Source organism: Nannospalax galili, unplaced genomic scaffold, assembly GCF_000622305.1.
Source record: "Nannospalax galili isolate Female #2095 unplaced genomic scaffold, S.galili_v1.0 scaffold1892, whole genome shotgun sequence".
In the NCBI taxonomy this organism is placed as follows: domain Eukaryota; kingdom Metazoa; phylum Chordata; class Mammalia; order Rodentia; family Spalacidae; genus Nannospalax; species Nannospalax galili.
The window spans coordinates 1,011,174-1,038,490 of NW_008331144.1; the positions used below are offsets into that span (position 1 = coordinate 1,011,174).

General features: G+C 45.2%; 1 protein-coding gene across 7 annotated transcripts in view; it reads right to left on the minus strand.

Moving 5' to 3' along the window:
• Window positions 1–3,461: 3,461 nt before the first annotated feature.
• The window catches only part of Trerf1 (transcriptional regulating factor 1), a 164,600-nt gene continuing 140,744 nt past the window's right edge, over window positions 3,462–27,317 (minus strand). For 4 of the 7 annotated variants that reach the window (XM_017795752.2, XM_008823292.3, XM_029558796.1 and 1 more), the window contains 4 exons: window positions 22,855–22,968; window positions 13,352–13,555; window positions 10,125–10,372; window positions 3,462–5,908 (listed from right to left, as the gene is read on the minus strand). In XM_017795752.2, the coding sequence (XP_017651241.1) occupies window positions 5,587–5,908; window positions 10,125–10,372; window positions 13,352–13,555; window positions 22,855–22,968 (888 nt within the window). In that variant the 3' untranslated portion in view covers window positions 3,462–5,586. The remainder of the gene's footprint in view (window positions 5,909–10,124; window positions 10,373–13,351; window positions 13,556–22,854; window positions 22,969–27,317) is intronic. The other 3 variants (XM_017795754.2, XM_008823317.3, XM_008823300.3) reach the window with 1 other exon arrangement.

Genomic DNA, 27,317 nt, shown 5'->3' on the forward strand with positions numbered 1-27,317 from the left:
TGAAGATTTTCTCCCATTCTGTGGGTTTTCTCTTCACTTCCCTGGTTGCCTCCTTTGATGTACAAAAGGTTTTTAGTTTAATGAGGTCCCATTTATTGATTCTTGATCTTGTTTCCTGGGCAGTTGATGTCCAGTTTAGAAAATCCTTTCCTATACCCATATCTTGTAGGTTATTGCCAATGCTTTCTTTTAACAGTTTCAGAGCTTTGGGCTTCACATTGAGGCACAAAGCACAGTTTTAAAGATTCAATTCTTCTGTCTGCTCATTGGTTTCTGTAAGTGTCAGGCAGCAATCAACTCTGGTAATTCTGGTTACAGACAAGTCTCTTACCGGGTGTAGTGGTGCATGCCTTTAATCCTAGCACTTGGGAGGCAGAGGCAGACAGAGCTCTGTGAGATTGAAGCCAGCCTGGTCTACATAGAGAGTTCCAGGCCAGCTGGGGATACCAGGAGACCCTGTCTCAAAAAGACCAAAAATCAAAACAAAACAAAAAACAAAACAGATAGGACTCTTTGGGCATGCCGTGTGGGCAACCAGCAGCATTCTGGAATGTGACCCCCCTTATCCTGGTGCTCTTCCTACAGCCATACTTTCAAACATGGAGAGGAGCAGGTTCTAGATTGTTGCTGCATGGGTACCTGGATTTGTGCCCAGAAATAATGCAAGTAAGTACAATGAATATATCTAGTTTAAATCATGGTTTGATTGCTTTGCTTTTAAAGAGAGTCATCTTCAAAAGACACTTTCCTTCCTACTTTCCTTCCTTCCATTCATTCATTGTGTGTGTGCACATGTGCACATGCGTGTGCAGGCTCATGAATGCCACAGGCAAGTATGTAGAGGTCAGAGGATGACTCTCAAGAGTTGATTCTCTCCTCCCACCCTGTAGGATCCAGGGATCGAACTCAGATGGTCAGGCCCAAGTACAACTGCCTCTACCCACTGAGCCATCTCACCAGTCTTCTTTTCTGAGATTAGGTCTCATGTAGCCCAGGCTGGCCTTGAACTTGACAATGCACCCCACGATGGTCTTACACTTCTGATCCTCATGCCTCTGCCTCCCCGGTGCTGGTGGAATCACAGGTGTGGACCACCATGTCAAGCTTTGCATCATTTACATAAAAGAAAATGATCTGGCTCTTCATAGCTCTCCCTCAGCTTCAAATTCTTTACTCATGCCCCATGAATATTACAGTAATGAGAGTGTCTCACACAGGGTGGCTCCTGAGGACAGACTGACTGAATGAATGAGTATAATAGTAGGAGGTATTCAGCTTAGATATCTCAGCACCCAGAAGCAGATTCAATTTACAATACTGGCTAAATGCGCACTGCTTCTAGAGCAGCTATTTAAAAAAAAAATTTTTAGCATTTTAATTTTATGTGTATGAGTGCATTGCCTGCATGTGTGTAAGTGCACCTGTGTCGTGCAATGCCCTCAGAGGTCAGAAGAAGGTGTCAGACACCCTGGAATTGCAGTTACAGGTGGTTGTTAGCTGCCATGTACGTGCTAGGAACAAAACCTGGGTCTTCTGCCAGAGCAGCCAGTGCTCTTAACTGCTGAGTTCTCTCTCCAGGCCCTAGAATAGCTATTTTACTTGATACAGTACCATCTAAAGAAATGGCTAAAATTAAAGTTTTAAAAAAAGTTTAAGCTGGGTGTGGTGGTGCACGCTTCTAATCCCAGCACTTGGGAGGCAGAGGCAGGTGAATTTGTGAGAGGCCACCCTGGTCTACAGGTTGAGGCCAGCTGGGGCTACAGGGAGACCTTGTCTCAAACACACACACACACACACACACACACACACACACACATACGAAACCACACACTTATATGAATACATATAAAAAATTGGAAATTTGGGACCAGAGAGATGGATCAGCAGTTAAGAGCACTGACTGCTCTTGCAGAGGACCTAGGTGCGATTCCCAACACCCATATGGTGACTATGAACCATTTTTAACTCCAGTTCCAGGGGAATCCAACACCCTCTTCTGACCTCCGCAGCACTGCACAACACAGGTGCACTCACATACATGCAGGCAATACACTCATACACATAAAATAAAAATAATAAATAAAATGTTTTTAAAAATTGGAAATTCAGATCTAGAATTCAAATAACCGATGACAGATACTGATGCTGTGGAAGATTTACAATAAGATTTCTTTCTCCTTTTCTTTAGACAGAGTCTCACTATATAGCCTCAGCTGGTATGGAATTTGCTTTGTAGAACAGGCTGGCCTCAGACTGTCTGCCTGTCTCGGCCCTCCCAAGTGCTAGGATTAAAGGCATGTGCCACCACACCCAGGCACCATCTGATTTCTATAAGTAAGAACTCTTGAATGGTATGACTTAGAAATGCCTTGTCTTCATTCACTCACTACATGACGTGCCAAAATGTCTGTCCTAGTTTCCTGAGGCAGGGATGCTTCAATGAGAATAACACCTGACTAGCAGATCTAAACCCATTGTCCACAGAAACTGATGGGTAACTTAGCTGTGACCAGCACTGGTAAACAGTTCTAGGGGCTAAAAAGAAGGAATATTTAAGCCAAGTGAAACTCAAAAAGATAATATTTTATTTTCAGAGCAGCTGATGCAATATTGAATCAGGTTTTCACAAATAAATATGACAGTGTGTATTTGGTTACATTTGTACTTGATTGAATGCCCATCTATAGGAACTGTAGTAAATTTCTGAGGCTAACTGATCGGAAGCTACATAATAGTTCTCTCTTCTTCTGGAAGAAAGCCAAACATACCGAACAAAAAATGCTCAACATTCAAGACATGAAACAATCTAGAATACCCCAGATGTTTTTCAAATTTAAGGAATGCACCTTTTTAGGACAAGTCTATAAAACATCTTTATTTATTTGTCACATATGATGCTTAAATATAACTTTGCTTTCAAGCTTCCGTTTTGTTTTAAACCCCTGGTAAAATAAGACTTTTGGTTCACCTTAACAAAAACTGACCTAGGAAGAAACATTTTTAGCAAAATGTTATTATAAAATTCACTAGAAAATACTGTCCTCTTTTTTTTTTGCCAAAATGTTACATAAAATCCTTATTAAAAATACACACATTACAAAAGAAAAATTCTGAATATGTTACACAGAGTGCTTTGATATGGACTGAGGGACCGGCATTCCGGGAGAATATTGTTATACATACTAATTTGACGTCAAGTTAGAATAGTGCAAACCTGAATAAATTACATCCTGATATGAAGGCATGCAAGTCATTGGCTGAGAACAGAGTAAAACGAAACCAGAACAGGAAGCTGTCACAGCCACTATTTAAAAATGGTTCCCTTTTTATTACATTAACATTTTTTTTGTCAAAAATACTTTTCTTTACAATAGAACTCCTAGAAAATATTTACAACCTTCCTCTAATAAAATATAACAGCAGTTAAATATATTTGAAAATAAGATGGGTTTTTTCCATAAAATATATCTGTTAACTTTTTATATACAAGCTTTCTCAAAGGGAGTCTAAATTCACTAATGAAAAACCATCCAATAGTAAACAGGAACCATGTTGAAGACTTTAATCATTAGGAAGAAAAGTTCTTTGGGGTGGGGTGGAGGCAGGGAGCTAAAATACAACACACACATGCAGGCAGAATCATTTCAAAAAAAAAGTAAGTGCAATATTTTACTAGGAAGTCAATTCTTTTAAGTTGATAGTCTGGAAATATGAATTCAGGTATCTGAACTGTCTCATTAAAGAGGAGTTCTTTGGTTATTTCAAGTAAAAAGAAAATCCTAATGCTGTACTGCATGAAAAATTAAAATTAAATTGTGCATTATATATTGGCTGTGGCAGCTAAGTTTATTTCTAATATTTCAAACTGTAGCAACTGGCTAGTCCCTAATCAGAAAGAGCATTTGCTTTATTGAGATTTCTGGGCATCTGCTCTTTTTGTAGATAAGCTTCTAGACACAAAGACAGGACCAATTCAGACTCAGCCTACATACTGCTAAGTGGAAGAAGTCATGCCCTTGCAAATGAGTGGCATTTGGAATGGTTCTATAACAAAGCTGATGCAGGATACCCAGGCAGTTCTTGATTCAAAACTTCTGAGATCAAACACAGGCTAGAGCAACCCATTGAAATGGCAGCAAACAAAATATTTTTTTCCTCCGCCTAGAAAAAAATGAGAGAAACCTCCAAGACATTGCTAAAAACAAAGGGAACAAAAAGAAACTTCTTATTTGTCTTCTGTTCATGGCTTTCCTGAGACTCAGAAGCCATAGTCTTCATGGGGCCATTTGGGTCATGGTACCTCTGTCCCCTGAGTGTGTACCAAATGTTTTTGCAGAATCAAATGTAAAGGATGCTCTGGCCCAACCCCCTTCCTCTGATAGGATGCTCTCTAACTTGAAGCTGTGTTTGTACCAGCACACAGCCCAGTGCAACATAGGCACACTGACAGGAAGCTGGGCAACTGGTCTACCTATAGAGAGGTGAGACCTGAAGACCCCTGTCCTGGACGCCACTCACCATTAACACTGAAGAAGCGTGGACAGGAGCTCTCCTGGGTCAGGGACAGTGTTCCAGTCTGTCCTTTGCACTAACAGTGGGAGGGGTCAGCCTGACTGAACACAGAAGCCCAGACCATGACATTTTTGAGGGATTACAGGTTTTTGCCTTCAAGTACAAACAGTGCCCCCTGCTGTCGGGGGCAGAGCAAAGTCAACTTTAGAGAAGTTGAGACGTGCTTTGGTAAGTGACTTGTCAGGAATACATTCAGTGTTTGAATGCGAACATTGTAATTGTAGCAAAAGTGAATCTGAACTCATTTTTTGTTGGCTTTCAATGCAATTTCCTTTGTATCTGTTATCTCTAGGTGTTAGAAAAGCATATTTCTGTATTTCTGTATAGCTAACATCTAGGCAAACCAGTCCAGCGGACATGAGTTACAGCAAATCCCAGTGAGGCTTTACAGTACTTCTGAATGGTGCAACGTCATTTCAGAACTCCACTGACCATGATCTGTGTTGCAAAAAAGAGAGAACAAATAGGCTCTTCTGAGAGAGAGGGGTGGGGAACACTTCCTGGCAGGTCAGAACAGAATACAAATAATTCTTGGTGGAAAAACATAGCCCAAAGTCCTAGCATGAATGGATAACGTGCTACACACACACGCACACACACACACACACACGCACGCACGCACGCATGCACGCACACACACACCACTCACTCACACTCACTCAGCAAGCTTTGAGATTAAAGACAACCAGGGTGGCTGACATCTGAAAGCAAAGGAACATGAAGGTCGGGTTCATCCCCTGCTGGGAATGATTTCAGGAGAACACGGCCCAGATGAAACACCCCTTAAAGACAGTTGTGCCAAGTTTTTATTCCCCCCCAGCCCCCAACAAAAACAATTTTAAAAAGGTAAAAGAGAAAGAAACTGGATTTTTTCCCCCCTAACCTGAAGAAAACGACCACTTTTTAAACAGGTAGCTTAAAAGGGTTCCCAAATAAGCAGTTAGTCCAGGTTTTCCTGATCCGAAGAGGTGAGGACCGTGGGTTGTGTCTCTAAGTGACGAACGGGGCAGGGATCTATAGTTCGGTGTCACCCTGGAGCAAAACCGAATCTTGGTCATCCAAGAGAAGATCGGTGCCCACGACCTCTGCCTCTTCCATGACACCTAACTGTTGGACCACGTCGTCGCCCAGGATGCCCACGTCCTTCCCAGGCTTCATGAGACTCAGCTGGTCCAAGGGCAGCAGCTCTGGCGCCCCCACCGGCCCCGTAGTCCTCTCGATGGTGGCGGCCATTTCGGCTGCAAACGCTGCCTTCTGAGCCTTCTGTCTCTGTTGCTCCTCCTGCTGCCTGTGGGTTTTCATGTGTGCATTTCGACTTTTGATCTTGAAGAAGACCCTGTGAATGAAGATGAAGGCAGCGTGTGAACCCTAGAAGACCTCAGTTCTTGGTGACCCCAGTGTCCTAGAGAGAATGGGGGATGCACACTGGAGGTCTGGTTTGGGGTGGCTTTGACTGAGTCCTGGAACCTCCTCCTTCTGTGACCCACCACCTCTCTAAGCATTACAGGGAGAAGGATGGGAACAGGAAAACAATGTTGATGTCTCTCTTCCATCCTACTTAATGGAAGAGACCTTCTAAAAGGATGTCCTGTCTATCCAGGGTTGGGAGCAGGTACTCCTGTTCCCTCACTAACTGTACTGTCTGCACTGGAGAGTTCCCAAATCCGGCTGACAGTCCCCACCATAAAACCTACCCCTGGCTTTTGTCCAGCTCTGACAGTCTCCACCATAAAACCACCCACCCCTGGCTTTTGGCCCTCTTCTTCCAGTCAAAGCTCTCAGAGGATCTGCCGGCACACACCGGGTGCACCCTTTTATCCCCTTCACTTTCTCCACTGAGGCTTGTTTCCTCCGCTTCAACCTGACTGAGCCCCTCAGGGTCACCAGAAGCCCTGTGCGACCACTTCTAATGGTTTCTCATTTGTCTTAATGCTGTGAGCCCCACCCACCGCTCCTTTTCACTTCAGACCCCTCTTGGCCACTATATTATCATCACATCCTGTTGCTCTCAGAATAGAAGCCAGGAGAGACTGCACTCCCCTTGGGGACATGTCTGCAGACATTTTTGATTATTGTAACTGAGTGGGAAAGTGTCTGTGTAGCACCGAATTTGGAGAGGCTCAGCATCCTATTTTAAAGGTCAGCCCCTCTTCCCTAGGCAAGTTAACACAATGCACATGTCCATAGTGGTGAAATTTGGGGAATGCTGGGATTAAAGGATGTCAGATTTGGGGCAGGAATTCTTTAGATCAGGGGTCTATGAGTGGGTCAGATCCAGCCTATTCACTATAAATAGTTGCTATGGAGCACAACTCTGTCTATCCCTGACTGTTACAGGGGGAAAGCAAGTGGTTGAAACAGAGAACATGGCCGGTTCAGCCTATATTTACTATCTAGGCACTGCGGAAAAGTTATCCTAGTTGTGAGCCTGTGTTTAGGGAAAGAGGATAGCATAGATATTCCACATTCACTCCCAGGCTGATAAAACAAACAGATCAAACCAGCTGGAGTCAAATGGGTTGAGTTCTATCTGGACTTGTTGAAAACTGTTTAATGAACATAATTTCAGAGTTAAAAGAGGCCTTCTGAGAACATTTGCTCAATGTTATTACTATTCTAGAAGACCTCAGGAAATATTCCTATTTTTCATGAAGTCTTAGACTTCTGATAGAAAAAGTTCTCAAGGGACAGTGAGATGGCTCAGCAGGTAAAGTGCAAACCTGCTGACCTGAGTTCCATCCCCTTAGTCCATATATAGGGTCTCATGTAACCCAGGCTTGCCTTGAACTCCTGATCCTCCTGCCCCCACTTCCCAAGTGTTCGGATTATAGGTATGTGCCACTGCACCTGGCTTTTGTTTTTTGGGACAGGCTTTCACATTATAGTCCAGATGTCTTTGAACTTGTGATTCTTCCCCAGCCTCCTGAGTGCTGTACTTACAGACCCCTACCACTGTATCTAGCTTTGGTTAAGTAAATTTGTACATGAAAAAGTTTCATGGCGTGGAATTTTCCACTTGTGGTATCATGTAAATGCTCAAAAATTTCAGATTTTTGGATGAGGGACGCTCAGCCTGTGGGAATTTTTGCTTAGGGAGGCCTTTGTCTCCGTCTGGGGGAGTAGAAGTTGTAGCCTGTGTCAGCCGACAGAGAAGGCCCTTGCCTCTTTTCAGGGGAAGCTGGCACCCTGGTGCCTGCACTTCCACTCAACACAACAGCTGAGCTGAGGCCGGTCCCATCACTACACCAAGTAAATAAGCCCACTGGTCAATCATAGGCTCATGTCTTCCATAGTTCCCTCAATGAGTAGTGGGTGGTGATGCGAAGATGATGTCATATCCAGGCTCTGAAGGATTGTAGGGCACAGAGGAGACTGACACCTCACCCATCTGCACTTCCCAGACAGGAGGAGAGCACCACTAACCACAATGGATGCAGATTCACACAGGAGGAGCATGGTAAGAGCTCAGAGCAGGAGGCCAGCCCAACTGGCGCGCCTTGAAGTCTAAACACAAGGCTCAGTTATTTCATATACAACTTTCATATGTGGCAGAAGGTCTAACTTTCCCTGCCTTACCTTCTGCTTTCTCTTCTTTTTTTAAAGATTTATTTTTATTTTTACTTGTGTGTGTGTGTGTGTGTGTGTGTGTGTGTGTGTGTACCTGTGTGTACACCTACATGGGTTTGTGCACCTAAGTGCAGGTGCCCTCAGAGGCCAGAAGAAGGCATGAGATCCCCTGGAGGCCAAGTTACAGGCAGTTGGCACCGGGAACTGAACTTGGTTCCTGTGCAAGAGTAGTGCAGGCTCTTAACTGCTGAGTTATCCTTCCCACCCTAATTTCTACTTTCTTTATCTTAATAAAGATCTTCTTTATTATTTTTCTTTTTTATGTGTATGAGTGTATTGCCTTCATGTAGGTAAGTGCACCCGTATCATGCCATGCCCTCGGAGGTCAGAAGAGGGTGTTGGATTTCCCTGGAACTGGAGTTATAGACTGTTGTTAGCTGTCATGTGGGTGCTGGGAATCGAACCTGGGTCCTCTGCAAGAGCAGCCAGTGCTCTTAACTGTTGCCAGCCCCACCAATTTCTAGTTTCTAAAAGCACTTGCCTCATAGGGCTATTCTAAATTATTTATTGTGTGTACACATGGGTGTCACAGTATGCATGTGGAAGTCAGAGGACAACTTCAGGAGTCAGTACTCTCTTTCCACCATGTGAGTACCAGGATCGGACTCAGGTCACCAGGCTTGGAGACAAGCACCTTTACCTGCTGAGCCATCTTGCTGCCCCCTCATAGGGTTATTCTAAAGAGTAAATGGATCAATGCATATAAAACAGCCTTGCAAACACTGCCAGTCAGTGCCAGGACCTGCTCAACAGTGGATGCTACTAAGCTTCCTGGTGTGTTGTGTGAGGGCGTGGAAGCGGAGGTCCCAGCTGGCACCGCAGAACTAGGGGTGTCTTCCTGACAGTTTCGGGGACCTCTGATAGGTGTCTCTCCAGCTCTTGTACGTTTGAGACACTGGAGGTTATGGGAAGAGAAACTCAGTTAGGATCCTAATGGACAGCCTGTGTGATGATGTGAGAGCCTTGAGGTTAGGCAGACTCAGAAGGAAACTGGAATTCTCTAGTGGGATTCCATGGGAAGGAGACACACAGCTTACTCTCAGTGAGAGGTAGGACAGCAAAACAAAGCAAGAGGCTAGAGTAGCACTGGGAAGCCAGGCTCTGAGTCTGGACAAAGCCAGGTTCAAACAGCAGTTCTGGCCTGCAACCTGATGTGGGGCAAGTCATTTTACCAGACTCTGAATCTTTAACTGTAAAACGAACATAAGGCTGGTACCTTCACTGGATGGAGTTTCTCCGTGAGGCTTAAATAAATTCACACACACGCAGTATGCATCTGAGTAATTGCTCAGTACGCCTTAGCTGTTACTATTACTAATTACTAACTTCCTCCCTTTGTTTGTGTTTTCAATTATATCTAAAAGGACAGATAGGCTTTATCCCACATATCAACTCTAATTAACTAGTTGTGCCAGCTTGAGATAAAAAAGATATGAAACCTTGCCTTAATGTGATGGCAGAGAATATGGTAATTGATTAGTGATGTCTGCTCTGGACAGAGGCATGAATAGTAGTGGTAGAGGTGCCATGTTTGAGTCATCTCTTTATAGATTTCCTGATTAAATGTTCTAGAGTCATTGTCAAAATACTTAGCAGGGATGCACAGAGAGTATCTGTGGTGAATATGGATTGGAAGAAGGGAGGGATTGAAATCCTGCCCATAATTTCTGGAAAAGAGTAGTTTTGTTACTAGAAGTTTGTTCTCTGCAGATGCCCAAATGCCCATCCCTCCAAGTCCAGAATGGGTATACTCTGAGCTGAGGGAAGGTCTACCTTACAGACCTTATGGATGGTATCAAGGAAGGGGCTCTGAGACTCTGGGTTCTTTCTCTAGGTGAACAAACAGTAGACCGTCTCTGTCCAGCCCTCACAGAACTTCTGATCACTTTGACCTTGGTATGAGTCTCTGGTTCAAGGGCACCTACTTGCCACACTCTTTGCAGGGGAAGATGGTAGTGGGGTCTGTCTCGCCACTGGTGGTGCTGTGGGAGGGTGAACTCTTCACTGAGCAGCACCCACTCTGGGTACCACCTGGCTTCTGTTTCCCAGAGGGGACAGCACCTCGGGTCTTGGTCACCTGGTTGGTGCCACCATGGATGCGGGCGTGGCCGTTCAGTGCCTGTCGGGAGCTGAACACCTGGGGAAGAAATGGAGTGACATGACATCTACAGTCCTGAAAAGGAAATTAGGGTTGTTAGTTACTCAGTGGTAAAACATGTGACACGCAACAGCGGCTAATGACAGGCACAGGGTTCATACAAGCAAACACTGGGCATGTGCCGCAGAAGGTAAAGCTTAGATATCCCAACTACCAATGCTGTGCCAATAACCCTCTCCACTGGTACAACCTGAGCCCAGGACAGTGTGGAAGAGTACCAAGGACAAAGCTGTAGTGTCAGAGTCTGGAGACCCGGTATCTAGCTCTAGCCCTGCCCCAATTACAGAGAGGCTGTTAAGATAATTGTCTTTTGGGGATGGAGAGTGATAGTAAAGTGGTTAAGAGCACTGGCTGCTCTTGCAGAGGACCTAGGTTCACTTCCCAGCACCCACATGGTGGCTAACAACTGTCTGTGATGCCAGTTCCAAGGGGCAGGCACTGTATGCATGTGGTGCACTTATATACATGCCAGCAAAAGACTCATATGCGTTAATTAAAAAATGAATAAAATGTTAGCTCCACCTCCCACCAGGAAGCTCTAGCATCCCAAGGAACAGAATTTGAGACATGGCTCAGGTGCTCTGGCATAGTCTACGGACAGCCTCACTCAGTAGCCCGTGTTTTAATTTCTGTTGTTCTCTGTGATGCTGGGGATGGAACCCAGGGCTGATGCATGCAAGAGGAATGCTCTGAGCTATGCCTATAGCCCAGGCACATGGCAGCAGCTGTGCTTAAGACCCCAGATTTTAATTAGGATTTAAAAAAAGACCAGGGGTTTTGTTTCTTTACTTCGTTTTATTTTTGTTTTTGAGTCAGGGTATCACTGTGCAGCCATGTCTGGCCTGGAACTCGCTATGTAGACCAAGCTATCTGAGGCAATCCTCCTGCCTCTGCCTCCTGACTGCTAGGACTATATGTACCATAGACATATGCCAGGGGTTTTTGTTTGTTTGTCTCATGTAGCCCAGGCTGGCCTCAAACTCACTATGTAGCCAAGGCTGGCCTCAAGTTCCTTATCCTCCTGCTTTTACTCCCTGAGTGCTGGGTCTGCAGGTGTACACCACCATGCCCAGATAGTTTTTCAGATATTGCCACAGAGCAGGGCTTCTTGGCCTCAGCTCTATGGAACGTGGTCAGGACTCAACAGTTCTCTGTTGTGGGGATGGTCCTGTGCATTGCAGGACGTTGAACAGCTGCTGGTCTCCACCCACTAGATACCAGCACCTTCCCAGGCCTGGTAAAAAAGTCTTCAGACATTGCCAGGAGGAACACTCTAAGGAAGAACAAATGATCCCCTGAAACAAGGGGATACAATCCACACCCCCAAACCCCAACAGCCCTTAATTCCATCTTCCTAAGCGTATGGGCTACTGTGTTCAGCTCCTGAGCCCTGTTTAATTGTCTTGCAGAAGAAAAAAAAAATCTGTCACTGATGCAGCAAGCCAGCCTTCAGTGTTAGGCAAGGGAAAACCACCATGCTCCCTCTCTGGATTTTTTTTTTTTTTTAACTGAGGACCGAACCCAGGGCCTTGCGCTTGCTAGGCAAGTGCTCTCCACCACGGAACTAAATCCCCAACCCTGGAATTTTTGTTTTTCAAGTCATCAAGAATGTCTATCTTGCTAAGCATTCTGCTTGGGCAAAGTAAAAGGTGATTGTTTATTATTATTATTATCTTTTTTCTTGGCAAAAAAACCCATGTATATATTATAATATATATTATATTATACCCAGAAACTATGATTTGAGGAAACACTCAATTTCTAAATAAATTTACCAAAAAATATTGTCACTTAAAGTCCCATCTTAATCCCGTCCAAACCGAAATAATCAAGGCAAAATGGTGGCAACGGGGTACAGAAGGCCAGGCTGTTAGTCATCCAACACAGAAATAAGCCAGTTTCTTAAGTTCTCCTCAAAGCTAAATGCTCCCCTCAACATTTTTCATTTTTTCTTAAACATAAATCAAACAAATTTCTGTTTTAGGGTAGAAATATTTTAAAGACTTACTTTATCTAAAGGACAGGCTAAAGAACATTCAATATAATCTGTATTAGACAAGCAAAGTCAAGTGCTTGGGGACAATGAGGCTTCTTGGGAAGGGAAGATCAGCCTCACTGGGGGCCAATAATGTTCTAGATCGTGTCAATACAGGTGTACCTGGCTTTAAGAAATTGAGTTGAGAAAAATCTCACTGGTTCAGACTAGTGGGGGATGGGGAGCATTCTGTGAGCTCAGAGTAAACAGCCCTTAAAACCATCCTTTAAGGTACACAGGACCCTTAGATGCGCTGGCCACACTCTGTCAGGCTTTCCTTCCTCAGCGTGAGGCTGAGAGGTTCCCAAGACTCTCTTTCCACCCGTTCACATCATTAATTTGCCTAGGAAACCTTTCCACTCTCTCAGAACAAAGACAAGTTTCAGCTAACCATTGGAAACAACTTTCTCAAATGTCAGATTAGTGATATCTGAACAGGAATTACTAAGCTTTAGGGAATATGGAAAGCTAAACCTTCTAGACAGGTAAAGCTGCAGACAACGGGGACAGGTCTGTTATAAAAGGAGACCCTAGTGGGCTCCTTTAGAGGATTTAAAAGCATGCTGACAAGGCCCGTCTGACCCGGACCCTTGGGGGACACACAGTCCAAGGGCCAGCAGAGTCCTCACTCAAATGCTTCCTAAGGGCAGGACCATTTTTTTTTTTTTGAGATAGGGTCTCACTACAGGGCCCAGGTTGGCCTCAAAGTTTCCATTCTCCTGCCACAGTTGGAGTGCTGGGATTACAAGTGTGCGCCACCACACCTGGCTTCTTGGACCTTCTTTAAGTTCTCCAGTATTTAGTGTCATGCTTGACATAAAACATACACTGTCAATCTCTGTTGGCCGAGTAAGCAAGCAATGGCCACTTGGTCTGACAGTCAGACTTCATTGCTCTTAGAACTAGGCAGAGCTACCTGGCCCTCACACCCCCAAAGCCTGGAAGATATAGATACTTACAGCTCCACAGTTGGGCATTTCACAGATGAAGGAGCCTGATGGTTGGCTAAGGGCCTGCAGGGTTGGCCCCTCAGTGGGAGCCAGGACAGGGGCTGGTGGGGGCTCCGGGGACTTGGGCACTTCACTCTCCTCCTCTTTTGTGGATTTCCTATCTTCCTCTGGGTCTTCCTCCTCCTCCTCTACCTCTTCTTCTTCTTCACTTGTCTAGTGTTAATAAAAACAAGAAGTTGATATCCAAAAAAGGCAGTTTTAGAACAGAACTTAGAAGCCAGGGGGTCACAGAAAGGCTGGGCTGTGTCAGTCTGGGTGATGGCGGAGTCTGTGGGGCTGGTTTCTGGACACTTGGAATCTCTCTTGACCTACTGCACTTTGGGTCCCCCCGCCCCCCGCTTTTAATTTTATGTATATGAGTGTTATGCCTGCATGTAAGTACACCCATGCCATGCCCACAGAGGACCGAAGAGGGCGCCAGATTCCCTGGAACTGGAGTTACATTGTGGACAGTTGTTAGCCACTACATGGGTGCTGGGATGTGAACCCGGGTCTTCTGCAAGAACAGCCAGTGCTCTCAACTGCTAAACCATCTCTCCAGCCCCATGGGTCCCTCATCTCATTACAGAAAAATACACTAAGGTGGAGAGGAGACATGTAAAGATTCCCTGCAACGGGAGTGGGGAGATGACACTGTGAGTAAAGTGCTTGCTGCACGAACCTAAGTTCGAATCCTCAGCACCTGCATAAAAGCCAGGTGTGGTGAGGTGTGCCTGTAACCTGTAACCTGGTGCTTGCTGCTAGCCAGTCTAGTTACGAAAGCAAGCACCAGATCAAGTGAGAGATCCTGTCTCAAAAAGTAAGATGGAGGGGCTGCAGCAATGTCTCAGTGGTTAAGAGCACTTGCTTCTTTTCCAGAGGACCCAAGTTTGGCATTACTCATATTGAGCAACTTATGACTGCCTGTAACTCCAGCTCCAGGGGATCTGATGCCGCCCTCTTCTGTTCTTCTCAGGCTCTGCACACACATGGTACACACACACACACACACACACACACACACACACACAAATACAAAAATAAAATAAATATTAGAAAAAAAAGGTGGAGAGTGATAGAAGATACCTGACATTGACTCACTGACCTCTGGCCCCACCATGGGCATGGATGGGCAACCACACCTGCACACACCTGCACACATGCATGCACAAAGATTCTTTGCTTTGGGGGCCTGGAGAGATAGCTCAGTGGTTAAGAGCACTGACTGCTCTTCCAGAGGACCTGGGTTTAGTTCCCAGCACTCACATGGTCCATAACTCCAGTTCCAGGGGACCCGATGCCCTCTTCTGACCTCTGTGGGCATTGCACACATGGGTGCACTTACATATATGCAGGCAAGGCACTCATACACATAAAGTAAAAATAAATCAAGAAATTATTTTAGAATATTTTATTGTTTTTTTGTTTTGTGTGTATCTGTGCATTGCCTGCATGTACATAAGTGCTCCCATGTCATGAAATGCCCCCCAAAATCAGAAGAGAGTGTTGGAGTCCCCTGGAACTGGACTGGAGTTACAAACAGTTGTTAGCTGCCATGTGGGTGCTGGGAATGTAATGTGGGTCCTCTCCAAGAGCAGCCAGTGCTCTTACCTGCTGAGCTATCTCTCCAGTCCAAAAAAACTATTTTTAAAAAGATTCTTTGCTTTGTTTGAGACCATTAGATCTCACACATGACTAAGATTCAGGAGGTTGTTCTGCTAGTGAGCATCTGTCTGCCCGCAACAGCGGGGACAATTTTCAAACACTAACTGTACTAAAGAGACTCCTCTGAAGAGGAAAGACCGATCCAGGACGATCTGGTTTACACGCCTTATAGCACAATTCCATGCCAGATGCCTGATCTACCTACAGCATGTGGAAGCGCCTTTCATCTACCATGAGCTTTGTCTTTTGTCCCTGACCACAGGCTTGGAGAAAATAGAGTATTCAATGTTTTCTATTAACTCGCTTTCTCTTTTCAGAGGCATTTTGTAGGGGAAGAACAAGAAAACTCTTTCTACAAACAATTATCCTCTTGGGCAGTCTGTCCCCTCTGGGTATATCAGAACAGGTTCCTGCCCACCTCAAAACTAACAAATAGCAAGTGACCAGAGCAGTGTGGAATGGGTGGGCTGGGAAAGAATTCACGGATTGTTTTTTTTTTTAGGTCTTTTTGAGACAAAGTCTCCCTGTAGCCCCAGATGGCCTGGAACTCACTATGTAGACCAGGCTGGCCTTGAACTCACAGAGATCCACCTGCCTCTGACTCCTGAATGCTGGGATTAAAGGCATCTGCCACCATGCCCGGCATATTTTTGTTTTTTGAAGCAGGGTCTCATGTAGTCCAGACTGACTTTGAACTTGCTATATAGCCAAGGCTGGCTTTGACTCCTGATCCTCTCAAGTGCCAGGATTACCAGCATGTATCCATCACCACACCAAAACTTCCTTCCCTTCTCCATTCCCATCTGTCTCTCTTTTCAGACAAGGTCTTAGTGTAGCTCAGGCTGGCTTTGACTTGTAACCCTCCTGCCTCAGCCTCTCAAGGGATGGGTTACAGATGTGCATCACCATGCCTGGGTGAATGCAGGGGTTTAAGACATCTTCATTCTGCTCTGTCTCCCTGGGGTGGAGCGAGGGTGGCTGAGGACCAGGGAATGGGAATTCCACGTTTTAGTCCTTCCATTTCAGCTCCATCCGACCACGCACAGACGGCGTCCGCTGTCTTTGCCCTGACAGGCCGTTTGTCTCTGGCAGGCCTTCCTTGCACAGTCACAGAGCAGGCTCCAGTTTGCTTTTCCTTGAGCCAAGCAACTCTGGGTAAACCTATGACTCTTAGAATCTAGAAGCAAGAATTTCCAAGAAGAGTAAAGATTTCTAGTAGTGATGCCCTGAATCCAGAAACTGTAGGCTTCCTTCTCTCCATGTTCCTGTCTATCCTTCCTTCCTTCTTTCCTTCCTTCCCTCCCTTCCTGGTCTAAATTCAGAGCTCCACATGCCTCTACCTCCCAAGAGCTGGGATTAAAGGTGTATGTCACCACATCCAGTATTTATTTGTTTTAGAATATTTTATTATTATTTTATTTTTTTATGTGTATGAGTGTATTGCATGCACGTAAGTGCACCCGTGTCGTGCAATACCCACAGAGGCCAGAAGAGGGCGTCGGATCCCCTGCTTACTATGTAGCCCAAGCTGACACGGAACTCACAGCAGTCCTGCCTCAGTCTCCTGTGTGCTGAGATGACACACAAGGCCACACCTGGCTTCTCCCCAGTTTGATTCTGGGGGTGTATGTGTGACAGACAGAAAGACAATACCAGCCAACCTGAGGCGGTTAACACTGAGTTAACTACAACTATAGTTAACTATAGTTCTATAGGTGCTATAGCTCATAGATAACGCCACACACATGCATATTTGAGAGAATGCGGTAGCAAGGTATATTCAAGAAATGCTTCCAGGGCTGGAGAGGTGGCTCAGTGGTTAAGAGCACTGGCTGCTCTTGCAGAAGACCTGGGTTCGAATCCCAGCATCCACATAGTGGCTAACCACCATAACTTGAGTTCTAAGGAATCTGACATCCTCTTCTGACCTCCATGGGCATTGCACACACAGCTGCAGAAGAATAACGTTTTTTAAAAAATCAAAAAAAGAAATGGTTTCAGTTTCCAGGAGGTTAATTAAGATCAGTTAGTAATTATTACACTGCTGGAAGACATCAGTGAGAACTGACACAAGCCCAGCACATTTACAGTGCTTTATACTATAAACTGTAGGTCCCTTGTTAGTATTGAATACACAAGTTCACTTTACATAGGTGGTCTCACTCCTGTATGAACCCGTATTTTCTTTTTAAAAAATACTTTATTTTGCTGGGCATGGTGGCACACGCCTTTAATCCCAGCACTCGGGAGGCAGAGGCAGGCGGATCTCTGTGAGTTCAAGGCCAGCCTGGTCTACATAGTGAGTTCCAGGCCAGCTGGGGCTACAGGGAGACCCTGTCTCAAAAAGAACAACAAAAAATTTTATTTTTTAATTTATGTATATGAGTGTATCGTCTGCTTGTATGTAAGTGCACCCATGTAGTGCAGTGCCCATGGAGGTCAGAAGAAGGTGTTGGATCCCCTGGAATTGCAGTTACAGATGGTTGTTAGCTGCCATGTGGGTACTGGGAATTGAACCTGGGTCCTCTGCAAGAGCAGCCAGTGCTCTTAACTGCTGAGCCATCTCTTCAGCCTGTGAACCTTAAGCAAAACCATGTATGTCAAACTCTAAAGGTTTCCCGCAGTTCTTAATGGAACTGGGACTTGGCGGTCTCAACTCCTTAAGCAGACCGTAGCCTCCAGTTTGGCTTTTAAAACACATCTCACAATAGAACTTTTAATGACCATGACATTTGTTTTGTGGTCTTTATTATAAATTACAATTATTTCACATTGTCATTCATTGGCTTAAGAACACCGAAGAAATACTTTGTGTAGCCACAGAATTATAGATTGAATTCTGCTGGACAGTGGTTATAAATGTTGCAGGAATTCAGATGGGTTTATTTCAACTGGCAATTTATAGAAGTTCACAAAGTGATTTCTGAGCTAGGCATATGGCTCACCAATGTGACTCAGAGATTCAAAGATAGGAGGACCTAACCCTAACACACAGAACTCTGTACCTACAATTGGCCATTTTATGATGTATTACATAATGAAACCTTTAGTAAGACTCCAAAATTAGTGGGAAGTGGGCACTATATGGTGGGAAGGCCACGTATTTAATGTAGTGCCTGAACCCTGAGTGCCCTACAAAGTTTTTTGAGGGAGACTTTTTGATACCCATGCTACAAGAAACTAGAAAGTTGGAATACAAGCATTCGACATGAATCTGTTCAAAGACAGAAATTTAATTTCAGGTTCACTATTGGTATCGATGAGGAAAATGTACTGAATGCATAGTATCAACCAGGTATCTCCCCGCCCTGAGATTTCTAATTCTTACAAAATCTCTGTACAAAGTTATTATTATTTTTATTTTATGTGTATGAGTGTATCGTTTGCATGTATGTAAGTGCACCAGTGTCCCGCAATGCCTATGGAGGTCAGAAGAGGTCATTGGATCCCCTAGAACTGGAATTATGGATGGTTGTTAGCTGCCATATGGGTGCTGGGAATTGAACCCAGGTCCTCTGAAAGAGTAGCCAGTGCTCTTAACCAGTGAGCCAGCTCTCCAGCCCCTAAAAATTTCTTTTTTAAACAGAGGAGGAAACTGGCTAGAGAAGTAATTTTCGTAGGCTTACATAGGTGACAAAGAAGCTGAGCTGCGGGGCTAGGGAGATGGTTCAGTTGGTTAAGTGTTTGCTTTGTAAGCATGAAGAGCTGAGTTCAATCCCCAGAAACCACTAAAAAAGCTGGGCATGGCATACCTGTAATGCCAGTGCTGGAAAGGGGGAGATAGGTGGATCCCTGGGGCTAGACAGTCAGCCTAGCCCAATTTGTGAGCTCCAGTTCCCAGGGAAGCCCTGTCTCAAAAAAACAAGGTGGGGGATTCTAAATTTGATTAAGAACTGCTATATGAAATTATAAAAGCTCAACATATATACACATATATACACATATACATATATATATATATTTTTTTTTTTCCAAAGAAACAAGGTGGATAGCACCTAAGGAACGCCTGAGGTAGACCTCTGGCCTCTACACAAATGTGCATACCCACATCAACACACATCTACACCCACAATCCCACCCCCACCACACACATGCTGAACTCAGATTCAAAACCTAGCCCGTCTGGTTCCAGCATCTCAGTCTCCTTTACTCCTGGGTCCTGTACTAATATCCTCAGGCACAGACTGGTCCACCTGCAACTGGCTTGGAGGTCCAAAATCTACCCAGCTGCCTGTGTCAAGGAAGATGGCTGTTTCTCCAGCTCCTTGGCAGTGAATCACCCAGGTACACTGTGGCTTACATGGTGAGGTTGCTCTTGCCCTTTGCCCTGGGAGACTTGATCTTTTCTAGAGTCAGCTGATTGCCTCACCTGGATTCTTTTTTAAAAAAAATTTTATTACTATTACTATTATATGTGTAAGAGTGTATTGCCTGCATGTATGTAAGTGCACCTATGGCATGCAGTACTCGTGGAGGTCAGAAGAGGGCATTGAATCCCCTAGAACTGGAGTTACTGATGGTTGTTAGCCGCCATGTGGGTGCTGGGAATCAAAACTGGGTCTTCTGCAAGAGTAGTCCATGCTCTTAACTGCTGAGACACTGCTCCAGCCCCTTGTCTGGATTCCTCAATGGTACTGAATTTTGCTCAAAGCCAGCCCCACATTTGCCCTTAATGGGGGAGATTAGCATGGGCAGGGATGGGGCACAGAGATGTGGACAGCATACTTTTCTATCTCCTCAACAGAACCAGCCTTGGCCTCCTTCTGCCTCTAAGGGAGGAAGAGGCAGTGATGGCTCAGACTAGAACTCATACCACTCCTGCTGGGTGAGTAACTGGGCTGTGCCCAGTTCTTGATCATCCATAGACCAACCATTCCTTACCTACCCTGTAAATCCTCAACTTGTCCCTGAGCTACCTGAGTGTGTGCTTCCATTGGGGGGGGGATGCTCACCTGCCCTTTATTTTTTATTTTAAATTGTGTTTGTGCATATATATGTGTATGGGTGTGTGTGTAGGAGCACACATACTAAGGCATATGTGTGGAGGCCAGAGGAAAACTTTCAGGAGATGGTTCTTTCCTTCCATCATGTGAGTCCTGGGGACTGGAACTCAGGTCACCAGGCTTGGCAATAAATGTCTTTACTAACTTGTGGTGTCATCCTGCAAGCCCTTCATCTGCCTTTTAACAAAACACTGATGATACATATCAGGACAGTTGTCCCAGCTGTGATGGGCGGGGACAAAGGACCATGTTCTAGAGCTGGGCTTTCTCCACCCTTCCCTGTCATCTGTTTTTCGGCAAGCTGTGCTCAGAAGGATGCCTGTGTGCACAGTGCCCAAGAGAGCTCTGGGAGATATGGCATGGGCCTTAAAGGAAGATCATCTGTCTTTATGGTTCTGAGTCACCTTTCCACATAAGCCTTATGCTCTCCCTAAATTTACAAGGGACAGCACTGTGGATGTTCCTGACTCAGTGAGTGTGGTGTCTTTGATAACTTTCTTTCTTATCTGATGCTACATGCTAGCATGGCCCTTTCTACCCACCTGTAACATAGCACTGGCCAAGATGGCACTTCTGCCTTTTTTGGTAATATCTCCCTCGCAGCATTCCTCTGGTCAGTATCCCTTGATCACCCTCCAGAGTTCATAGAGGTAAATGCTGCTATGAACTAGTGACCCCCCTCTCCGAAAAAAGTCCACTCATTCATTGGATGAATATTTACTGAGTCTCATTAACTGCATCCAGCAGTGTCCTAGCCCTTGGTTACACCCAAGCCAGAGAAACCGTTTTATCTTAGGAGACTGAATCATTTGATTTTTTCCCTCAGGTGTATGTTGTGTATATGTGTGTATTCCTGTTCCCATGTGTATGGGTACACTGTGTGTATGGTACAGTTTTGTGTTTATGCATGTGGAGGCCTGAGGCTGATGGGAGTCTTTTTTTTTTTTTTATCTTTTCAAGACAGCGTCTCCCTGTAGCCTGAACTCATCATATAGACCAGGCTGGCCTTGAACTCACAGAGATCTGCCTTCCTCTGCCTCCCGAGGGCTGAGACTAAAGGTGTGCGCCACCACGCCTGGCTGATGTTGGGAGTCTTTATCGCTCTCCACTTTATTCACTAAGGCAGGATCTCTCAACTGAATCCTGAGCTCAGAGACATGATCAGTCTGCTAAGTTTGCTCTGGGGATCCCGTCTCTGTCTTTTGAGTGCTGGAATTATGGGTAGGCTGCCATGTCCACCTGGCATTTACATGGCTTCTGGGGATACAAACTCCAGGCCTCCTGTTTGTGCCACAAGCTCTTTAACCACTGAGCCATCTCCCCAGTCCCATAGCATCTGATCTTGCCTTCTCCCAAAACATGGCACTGACATAGCTTAGAACATTCCAGAACCAAAACGGACTTTCCAAATCATTGAAATCATCTGTCCCATTTTTATAGTTCACCAGGGAGGGAGGTCCTCGCCTAGGGCCAGCATTCTCTGTGCTTCCTTGCTGACCATCTATTGTGCTCATCTGGAAAGCAATGCTGTATGACCCGGGCAAACCTCCGCTCTGGGCCACAGGTTTCTGCCTGTGAAGTCGAGAGTCCTTTTGGCTGTATCTAAGACTTTCTGGCTCTTACATCATATTGCTTTCAAACACTCTTGGGATTCACAGTAGTCTTGGTCCATGTGATACGTCATCCCAACAACTAGAATATGCTGTCTGGGTGGTGGCAGGAGAAGGCAGCAGCCGTTTAATATCCTCACTGATTATATCAATACATATTGTTTACAATTTGGGAGCAATTGCTGTTAGTTGACTGTACCACAGGAGTCCATGCTTGCTTGTTCTTTTAATTTCTAAAATATTTATCTATATTTTTTAAAGACTTATTTTAAGTTGTGTGTGACCTGGAACTCACTACGTAGACTAGGCTGCCCTTGACCTCACAGAGATCTATTTGCTTCTGCCTCCTGAGTGCATGGTGCACATGCCCTTAACCTCAGCTGTGTATGAGTATTTTGTTTGCATGTGTGTTGAGTGCACCGTGTGGGTACAACATCTGCAGAGGCCAGAAGAGGGCGCTGGATCCCCTGGAACTGGAGTTACAGACTGTTGTTAGCCACCATGAGGATGCTGGAAACCAAACCTGGGTCCTCTGCAAGAGCAACCAGTGCTCTTAACCACTGAGCCATCTCTCCAGCTCCCCTACCTCCACCTTAGACCTTGAATAGGTCTATAATATGCAAATCTATAATATGCAGGTAACTGGACTATCTGCTAATAAGAGACATGAATGCCAGGGATGAATGGTGGTGTAAGGACTGGAATCATCCCCACACTGCTCACCAGTTTCCCATGACTAAAGAAGAGTTCCTGGCCATACTTCGAGGTTAAAGTGCCTCTTACTCATGATTAAAAGGGAGACTGCTGCAAAATCCCCGGGTGCCTTCATCTTTCTGAGATACGTTATGTTCTCAGGCCAGTAATGTCTGTGACATGGAGGGCTCAGAAAGGAATATTTCTAGGGGTAAGGATACTTTCTTATAAATCAACCAAGTCAAGACTGGAATCGCCCTGGTGTCACTCCTGGCTGTAACTTGCCTCCAAACACAAACCAATTACATCACTCACAAAGTGAAGGGTTACAGGCCCAATCTGCAAACACCTTCCTCCTACCTATACCAGGAGTCAAACCCTGAGTCTCTCAAGAAAACAGGGAGTTCCATCACCCTTCACAGCAACTGTCTGGTAGAGCCCAAACAGATACCAGCCACGTGGAGTCAGGCAGCAGAGGAAACAACTTAGAAGCATCACTCACCATGCAGTCGTCAATGGTTTCCGCCAGGCGTGTCCGGTGCTTCCGCCCTAACCGCATAATCTTCTTCCAGGTATAGTAGTACTCCACACACTGAGCCACTGTCTTAGACTTCACCTGTGAAGAAAGTGCACTCAAGATTAGCAGCAGCGCTGGGCAAACTGCGCCATGTTAAGTTCTGTATGCAGTAATCAGTAGGTTTCTATGCTCAGTGAGTGAATGCAGAGGAAAGACTCCTTCCCACCCCTTCCTCAGTGCTCATCTCTGTAACACAAAGAGCTTCTCCTAGTCATTAAAACATGTATAACATTTCTTCATGTGTATTTGTGGGTGTGTGTGAGGTCAGAGGACAACTTGCAGGAGTCAGTTCTCTCTATCACGTGGGTCCCAGAGACTGAACTTAGGTCTTCAGGCTTAATAACAAGCACCTTTATCTGCTGGGCCACCTAGCTGGCCCCCTGATATTCATTTCTTAGGTCTCATTCTAGAATTTTAAAAAAAAATTATTTTATGTGCAGGAGTGTTTTACCTGTATGTATGTATGTATGTGTACCATGTGCATGCAATGCCCATAAAGGCCAGAAGATGGTGCCAGATCTCCTGGAACTGGAGTTGTAGATGGTTGTTAACTGCCACGTGGGTGCTGAGAACAAAACCTGGGTCCTCCGAAAGAGCAGCCAGAACTCTTAACTGCTACGCTCTCTCTCCAGCCCCCATTCCAGAATTTCTTTATGTGGATACCAACAAGCACAGATCCATATTCCTCCCTGGACCATTCTTCCTCACGAGAGGCAGCAAGCACACTATTAATACAGTTTTGTATCTTGATGTCTTCCACTACATAGCTTAGAGATCTATGGAGATCAGTCTGTAGAGGTCTTAAATAGCTGCTCAGCTATTTCAATGTGCTCAGCTCTGTCTTGTTGACTTTCAAAATGTACCTATGCTGGGTGTGGTGGCACACACCTGTAATCCTGGCACTCAGGAGGCAGAGGCAGGAGGATCTCCAGTGAGTTTGAGGCCAGTCTGGTCTACATAGCAAATTCCAGGCTAGCCAATGATACAGAGTAAAACCCTGTCTCAAACAGGGGGCTGGAGAGATGGCTCAGTGGTTAAGAGCACCGACTGCTCTTGCAGAGGACCCGGGTTCGATTCCCAGCACACACATGGCAGCTATGAACCATCCTTAACTCCAGTTCTAGGGGAATCCAAAGCCCTCTTCTGACCTCCGAGGCACTGTACGACACAGGTGCAGTCACATACATGCAGGCAATACACTCGTACACATAAAATAAAAATAATAAATAAAATATAAAAACCAACCAACCAACCAAACCAAACAACACCCCTCCCCCAAAAAAACTAACAACAAAAATCTTATTCATGAGCTTGGCATGGAAGATCAGAAGTTGGTCAGATTCAGTTACATAGGGAGTTCTAGGCTAGCCTGGGCCACATGAACCCTGTCTCAAAACCAAATCAAACCAACCATAGTTATGAACAAGTCCTTAGTAACAGACTAGGACTATACGGCATTAGGTTAGGCTGACAGAGTTTAGTTTGTACATGAAACAAGTCTTTCCCTGTTTACCCCCAAAGAGGCAAAGGTATCTCTTAGTCAAGAAGCTTCAAGCTGGGAGTGGTGGCCTATGCTTGTAATCCTCGCACCACAGAAGGTAGAGGCAGGAGGATCAGAAGTTCAAGCTCATCCTTAACCACATACTGACTTGGAGGCCAGCCTGAGATACACGAGACCCTTTCTCAAAAAAACAAGGAAGGGGCCAGTATGATGGTTCAGTGGATAAAGGAGCTTGAGCCAAGCCTGACGACCTGAGTTTGATCTCTGGGATCCACATGGTGGAAGGAGAGAACCCATTCCTTTAAGTTATACTCTAATCCTACACGTAAGTAAATAACGTAATAATAATACAGGAAAGTGCTTGGGAAAGAGCTTCAGATTTAGGTTTCAGAACATCTAAATAGACCTTTCTTACTTTTTTTTTAATGTGTACGAGTATTGTGCCTGCATGTAGGTAAGTGCACCCATGTTGTGCCATGCCCAAGGAAGACAGATGGTGTTGGTTCCCCTGTAACTGGAGTTACAGACGGTTGTTAGACACCATGTGGGTTCTGGGATTCAAACCTGGGTCCTCTGCAAGAGCAGCCAGTGCTCTTACCCACTGAGCCATCTCTTCAGCCCTTTAAATAGGTCTTCTTGGCTGAACATTCTTAATCTGAAAAAACTGAACTGCTCCAAAATGTTTGGAACATTTTGGATTTGGGGTTAGGGATGCTCAATGTGTATCTGCATTTTGGGGTGAATTACTTTTCAGCATTACTTTGCTCAGTTCCCAGATCTCCATGCTCAGGTGGCGTTCAATCGTGGGTTTTCTGGAGGCAGATATAAGGGTGGCCCAACCCTCAAGGGTGGAATACGGCCACCTATAATGAGATGAGGACATCACAAGAGGTAATGCCTTCTTCAATATCCACCTGACATCTGGTATTACTCCACTGGGATCATACCCAGGGAGTGAGAATACAGTCCTAGAGAGTCCTTGGTTAAAAATCTGCACTGGCTCATTCACCCTCCCATCTCCCCCGATGTTCTCTCCTCTGAGTTTGGGTCCTGCCCCATTCCTTGTCTTGGGGCCCCAGAAACCTGGGGAACCATACTGCTTCCTGATCCTTTTCATCCAGACCAGCCTAGTGCCTTCTCTGGGCCCCAGGAGCACTGCTTCTGGGCCTGGCCCTGCCCTCACCTCCTTCTGCTTCCCTGGGCCTGCACCACCCTCCAGCCTCTTTCTGGGACACAGGGGCTGACCTTTCTTCTTCCTGAACCTTTGCATCCAGACCAACCCAGCTCCTCAGTGCAGCCCCAGGAGTCCTTGGGGCCTCTTACCAGCCCATCTGCCTTTGCATCTCTGGGTGGAACGACCGCCAGCTGCCCTAGACCATCATCTTTCCTGGGCCAGGCTCCCAGGCCAGTCCAACCCCCAAATTCCTGAAGCCAAAATCGTTCCTGGAGGGATCCGGACCTTAGGAGAAAGCCTAAGAGCATCTGACCCTCACCTGAATTGGGCCTCTGTGGGAACTCCTGAAGACAAAAGCAATCTGGGCACTCCAATATAAAATCAAAAGAGAGAACTGGAAGCTTAGATGAACCATCTTTCCATGCCCCCAAAGTAAACCACAAAGGCACACAGTGTTCACAAAAAGAAGCAGACCTAAACTTGAAGACTTGAGTCTCACACAAGAATCAGAAGCTATAAAAGAAATCAACATGTCAAAATCACAGAGAAAAAATAATAACATGAAAAACCAAAATAACATATCCCCACCAAATACCAGTAATCCTCTAGAGGAGCACAATGAGAATCCTCCAGAGATAATGCAGGACATGGAACTCAAAAGAACAATTATAAACATGATAAAAGAATTCAGTGAATTTAAAGAACACATGTGTTGGATAGCTTTAGAGTCAACTTAACACACCTGGGTTGAGGGAGCCTCAATCGTGGAATTGCCTCTATTGGACTGGCCTGTGGCCATGTCTGAAGGGCATCTTCTTGATGAGTGATGTGGGAGGGCCCAGCCCACTGTGGATGGTGCCACCCCTGGGCAGTGGGCCTGTGTAGCATAAGAAAGCAGGCTGAGCAGGTGCCAAGGGAGCAAGCCAGTAAGCAGCATTCCTCCATGGCCTGTACTCCAGCTCCTGCTTCCAGGTTCCTGCCCTGAGTTCCTACCTTGGGCTCCCTGATGAACTACAACCTGGGAGATGTAAGATGAATAAACCCTTTCCTCACCAAGTTGGTAGTGGTCAGAGTGTTTTGTCACAGCAATGAAGAAACAAACTAGGACAACACACAATAAAAGAAATCAAAGAACTGAAGGAACATAGGGATAAACTTCTGAATGAATTCAGAAAAGAGTTAGAAATATTGAAGAATACTAAGGCTGAAATGAAGAAAGAAGTGAAACACTCCATAAGCCAATTAGAAACGACAGGAGAAAGACTCACCAATAGGATGAATGAAATGGAAAACAGAGTATCAAGATTGGAAGATAAAGTGGATGAACTGGAAAAATTTAAGAAATCACAAGAATGGAATATGCAGGAATTGAGTGATACCATAAAAAGACCAAACTTGCGAATCATAGGCATACAAGAAGGAGAAGAATCCCAAGACAATGGCATGGACCAGACCTTCAACAGAATTGGGAAGAAAATTTCCCAAACTTAAAGAAAGACATGCCCATACAAATACAAGAAGCACACAGAACACCAAACAGACAGGACCAGAAAAGAAACTCTCCATGGCACATAATAGTAAAAACACTATATGTACAAAATAAAGAGACAATAATGAAAGCTACAAAAGAGAAAAAAACAAGTCACATATGAAGGAAAACCCATTAGGATTACAGCTGACCTTTCAGTGCAAACTATGAAAACTGAAGATTGT